The 6,034-nt window shown below is 40.2% G+C and overlaps 1 protein-coding gene across 1 annotated transcript; it reads left to right on the forward strand.

Moving 5' to 3' along the window:
• The first annotated feature begins 493 nt into the window (after window positions 1-493).
• On the forward strand, window positions 494-2,098 carry LOC103999772 (probable transcription factor At5g28040). Its single transcript, XM_009421614.3, has one exon. The coding sequence runs from the start codon at window positions 647-649 to the stop codon at window positions 1,955-1,957; it is 1,311 nt and encodes a 436-aa protein (XP_009419889.2). The 5' UTR covers window positions 494-646; the 3' UTR covers window positions 1,958-2,098.
• Window positions 2,099-6,034: the final 3,936 nt, after the last annotated feature.

Below are 6,034 nucleotides of genomic sequence, written 5' to 3' on the forward strand. Positions count from 1 at the left end.
GTATGATTCATCACGCACGCGCGGTAGTTCTCCAGCCCATCGAGTGTGAATAGGACACCTCACACGGGTCTTACATTCGGGATGATCTCACCTACTGATCTGCGGATCCCCATAACGGTACCATTTGGTTCTCAAACTAGGGATCCCAATTCAAGAGCCATTTCACGTTTGGACGTCCGACACGTGCATAATATGCCTATCCAACAATCATCGAAGCGCTTTGCCTCGTGATTCTGATGGGCACCTTCGTCAACTACGACGGTCAAAGTCAAGTGGGCCGAACTCGACAGCAACTCGAACAGAACAGAGTCGTTGCACCAATTCTGACCGTACGATTGGTGGAATCTTTCCCATTGACAAAGCGAACCAGCGGTTATGATTGATACAGATGACGACGCACAGGAAACAAATACGAAACGTGCTTTCTGTCACGACTGTACGATTCTCCCGGCAAAGAGTCACATTTTAGGGGAGTCACTTAGACCGTGACTCGAGTGAACGTCCAAAGAACCGCTCGGTTCTTATCCGTTCAGCGAGAGCTGAAGCAATCGTCGTGCCTCTCAAGTGTCCCGATTTCCAAACCCAATCCCAAACCCGAACCCCACGCCTCGTCCTTGATCGATCCATTAAAGAAGAGGAGGAAGAGATGCCGACCGCCGAAGAAGCAGAGCAGGAGCGCCCCGTCTTCGACGACGACGACGACGATGACGTCTCCGAGAGCGTCGGAAGTGAAGACGATGACGTTGACGGCAACGGCCACGCGACGCCGCCGTCTTCTCAGCTGCAAGCCCCGACGGAGCCAAGCGTAGTGGTTGCGGCGGAGTCCGGCGGTCTACACCCTTCCGCCTCCTCCGATCAAGCCACAAACCTTAACCCTAACCCCAACACCACACTCTTCGATCCCACTGCGGCCGCTCTTCCTCCTCCCCAGAACGGCGCGATCCCAGTTCCAGTCCTCCCCATAGCCGCTATCTCTTCTCCCTCCGCTGATGCTGCCTTCTTCAACCCCACTTCCTCATCCGTTGCTGTCCCCGGCGCCACCACCTCTGCCTCTGAGGAGAGGAGGTCCCTCGCCGTCGTCTCCTTCGATGAGTCCCGCCGTCTCTTCCAACGGCTTTGGACCGACGAGGAGGAGATCAAGATCCTACGAGGGTTCTTCGAATTCACCTCGAGGCGCGGCACTACCTTCGCCTCCCACCAGTACGACACCGGCCCCTTCTACGAGGAGATCAAGAAGCAGTTCCAGATTGAATTCACCAAGAACCAGCTAATTGAGAAGCTCCGTCGCCTGAAGAAGAAGTATCGGAACTGCGTTAGTCGGATGGGGTCCGTGGGGAAAGGCTTCGCCTTTAAGAGCTCACACGAGCGGGCCATCTATGACATCGCTCGCAGGATCTGGAGCGCTGGCTCCAAGAGGGTCCACGAGAGTGATGACGAGGACCTTAATACATCAAACAACGCCATCTCTGACGAGATCATTGCAGTTCCGATCAACGATGGTTCTTTGAGTTCTCATAGAAGGATCTCAAGATCAAGAAGGTGCATGAGAAGGAGAATGGCAGAAGATGTGGCTACAGTGGATGCTACTACTGCAGTCGGTGGAGTAGCTATAGACCATTCCACTCCAGAGATGCACACACCTTTCGCTTCAGCAGCTGGGATACCAAACATCATCGAGGAGACTGTAAAGGACTGCCTCTCACCACTGTTTAAGGAACTCATCAATTCTGCTATTGGGAGCCCGCTTGGTCCAGGACTCATTGGTGGGACATCACCATTGAACCTGCTTCCCATGAGCCTCAGGGGTGGTGGTTCTTTGGCGGCCCCAGGGATGACTATAGATGACAAGTGGAGAAAGCAGCAGATTCTAGAACTGGAGGTTTATTTAAAGAGAATAGAGCTTGTAATGGACCACATCAAGGCAACAATGGAGGAACTCAAGTCTGCAGCGAGCTGATTAGAGTTTCTGCTACAAAGGTTGTAACCCTTAGTGCTGGATCCTTTGCTTTGTGATTCTTGTTTATTTGGATACTTCCTGTTATATCAGTCTGATAAACTAACACTTTTTTCTCCTTATATTAATCTCTATTTAGTCTTAGCTCCTTTTGATTGTGTATTTTTCACTTTCTGGGTTTTATGTGGAAGAAGAATAGGAGGGAGTAAAGCTGGCAGCTTTTACTTGTATTTGTCTTGTTGGTATACTTCTTCTTTTCCTTTGAGAGTCACTTGTTTGTGGAAATGCTTCCAATTGCTATGCTTGGATATAATAGAATCCTAGATTTTGTTTCTGCTTCATGTCCTTTTCTGATTCGGCAGGAGTCACAGGACTGCTTGTTTCTATAGGATGTTATCACTTCACGAAAATTAGGAATAACTACTAGGCATAACAAAGATATGGTTACTTTTTAAAATGTCATTATCCATTTGATGGGACCATATTCAGAATACATGTTCTCCATTCTCTTCTAGAGCATGGTCTTTTCTTTACATTGTGGGTATGATGGTATTATGAATTTTATGACACAACTAAACTGTTGTTTGGGTGTTGTTGTATTTGCTTGAGTTTGTTAAGCTACAAATTTGTTTGCATGAATTGGTAATTTGAAGAAGGAGAAGAATTTCTTTAAAGTTGAAGGTGCATAAGAGTTGGCAATTATCACTAGATAGGCTATAGGGAGACCATTTTTTTGGATAATCAACATTGGGTCACAACAAAAGTAGGATTAGGCATGTAGTAACATTGCAACAATTTAAAGAGAGTAACGATGTGTTTCATCTACATGCATTTTGCTTTGACTTGTTGTTCCTTAAAGATGGAAGAATACAATTTTGGACATAATTGGGAAGCTGTAAAGCTAGCTCTAATGAAAGCCAAATTTTGGTACTAGCCCTTATACATTGTAGAAATGTACTTAAATTGCATCATACAATTTAAATATGAGCAATCATGATTTAGTAGTTGTTTTATGTGGTATAAATATCTTTTAATATTTAAATAATCTTATATGTTGACGTGTTTAGAATTAGTGTTTTTAGTTATATAGGTTGTATTTGTTTTACACTAAAAGATAGGCTAAATAATCAAAGTGATCAATCTTAGTCGCCAAAAGTGCCCCAATAGCCCATAATCCTCGATATTGACTCGTGATACCTCATCGGATGTGTAACCACATGGAAGTCATGACTCCTGAATTTTGGAATCAAGAAAGTACCTTGAACCACTATGTGGTCATGGACATTAGAGAAGCTAGAAGCGTGGACAAAGAGGAAAACGAGATAAGGATGTATTTAGGCTCCTTCGGCCTTGGGCCATCCCTGCTACTCAGTGCTGTTGCTGTGATCCTATGCTATTATTGCTGCTAGCTTGACAGAGGGGAGAGAGGGAAAGGTAGCAAAGTGATTGAGAGAAGATATGACCACAAGATATAAGTTTCTTTCTAGTTGGAACATTTTGGATTTTGTCCAGTTGAAATTTTAAGTTTGATTTTAAAACATTGAACTCTAATTGGCACAATCTATTGATGAGGGAAAGTGAAGATAGTAGACAAAAGAAGAAATGAAAAGCAGGGGAAAAGAGAGGAAGCGAAACAAAGACTAGAAAAGAGAAGAAAAAGAAAAGAAGATAAGAAAGAGTAAAAGAAAATAGAGAAAAAAATATTTAGGACATTTAAAATAGATTTACTGATGTAAATTGTTTAGGAAGCATCTCACATAGATGCTTCCAAGGTGCTCCCTACCTATGTGGTTTTAAGTTTAGCTGCTACCTCAAATTGCATCTAGCCACCCCCTCAAACTGACCCCTAGTTTTCCATATGTTTTCACTTTTGGCTATTGACTAATCAACATGCAAATATTAGGAAAATCAGAAGGGATGAACTTGTATATATAAGACGTAGGATTACAGTTATCAGATGAGTCGGTCCACTTGTGGGTGGCCTTTTCTTGGCGCGCTTGTATCACTATGCCAATTTGTTTCAGGCTGAGGGTTTATTGGCTATGACCTGCACTCAGCCAGCCCAACCAGGTGTTAGACCAAGTTGGCCCAAGACTACATGCTGGTATGGCTAGACCCAAGTTCATGCTGGTGGGTGCATTGTTTTTCTGCACAGACTGTATCATCAGATCAACCAGATTGCCACAAAAATTTCTGATGGATTGTCTGCGCTACATATATAAATGTCCTTTATCACTTTAATGTTGTTACTGCAAGGGAATGTAAAGAACTTGCCTTATATTCTTTCGCAAAGATTATTTGTAGTTAAATACTTCTGTTTCTTTTTAGGTCAGAAGAATAAACCAAATTGAGGTTCTTGCTTAAGGAACTTTTATATAATTAGTTGAGTGAGAAGATACATTTTTTCGATGAAACTGTGCCATTCTAATGGTTTATCAACGGATCTTTGCTATTGTTATGTTCTATTGGATTGTGTAAATTGACTTTTAGTGTTTATCTGATATCAATATTTTTCATTTTGTTAACATATGAACTCATATAAGTTTATGTTATCACTTTAATCTAGCTACTGTAAGGAAATGTAAGGAACTTGCCTTATATCCTTTACTGAAGATCTATTTTAGTTAAATACTTCACTCTTAGGTTAGCAGAATAGACAAGATTGAGGCTTTTGCTTAAGGATTTTTTTATATAATTAGTTGAGTGAGAAGATAAATTTTGTAGATGAATCTGTGTCATTCTAATGGTTTATCAATTGCTGTTTGCTATTGTTATGTTATATTGGATTGTGTAATTTGATTTTTTGTGTTTATCTAATATCAATATTTTCCATCTTGTTAAACAGAAAGGACTTGATTGTAGAAGGTTTATGAGTTTGGTGACAGTTGTTTCATATAGCCTTGTGTTGCATTGTTTGGCAATGACCACTATATCATTGGTGCATAAGAAATCTTAGATTGTGGTTCACAGTTTCAAGTATTGTTGGAATTTTCTATGAGTATATCTTTGTCTCCTATAAGGAATTGAAAGAGCCTCAATGCCTCATATATGGAGTGGTGCAATCAAATTAATTTTACCACTATTTTATGCCATATCACTTATTTCATGAAACTTGTAGATGACCTCTTTGTAAAAGTCTCATAGATCGGGTTATATCTATGTTATCTCCAGAATGTTCTATGTGATTGCCAGCCCTTTCTTGTTGGAAATTTGTGTTGCTGACTTAATATAATGCTATGTGGCTGACTTAATATAATACTATGTAGACAAGCAGTATTGTTTGACTGGTAGCCTCTTGGATTTTCTAAGTTGCTTTTGTTTATGATTTATGTATGATTCCTGCAAATAATAATAGCTAATCTGCACAGACAGTCTTCAGTGCTTGCATTGACTATCCTGACATTTGCAGAATATTTCTGGAAATTGATGGTTCTAAATAAGTATAATATATAAGAGTCCATTTTAAATCTTATAAAAAATTGAACTTTTTGAAGAAAAGAAATTGGAAATTGGTCATTAATTTGCAGCTAGTTTGATTTATGTAACCGTAGAAGATAGTTTTCTGTGTTCTTCCTATTTTTGTTGGGGAAGTTGAATGAAGGTTCATGAATGTTAGTACCATGACAGCAGACAGAATTCATGAATGTTAAAGGTTCAAATATTCAAATACAGTGAATTCTCATTTATTTAGGGAGTACAGAAATTTAGATAAGATTTGGTGAGTTGGAATCCTTGATGCCATTTTAAATTCAACACAAATTTAAAATATTTATCAAGAGGGAATTCATGAATGTTAGCACCATGACAGCAGACAGAATTCATGAATGTTGAAAGTTCAAATATTCAAATACAGTGACTTCTCGTTTATTTACGGAGTTCAGAAATTTGGATAATATTTGGTAAGTTGGAATCCTCGATGACTTTTTAAATTCAACACATTTAAAATATTTATCAAGAGGGATACCAAGTTGGGCTTGGTGAGATGGAGAGATTTGATGTATTGCAATTTGCTGAGAAATATTGCTAGTATGTACCTTCACAGAGTTGTATGCTGTCTTCTAAAATCCATCACTGCTTTCT

This window comes from Musa acuminata, chromosome BXJ2-10 (assembly GCF_036884655.1).
Source record: "Musa acuminata AAA Group cultivar baxijiao chromosome BXJ2-10, Cavendish_Baxijiao_AAA, whole genome shotgun sequence".
Lineage (NCBI taxonomy): Eukaryota > Viridiplantae > Streptophyta > Magnoliopsida > Zingiberales > Musaceae > Musa > Musa acuminata.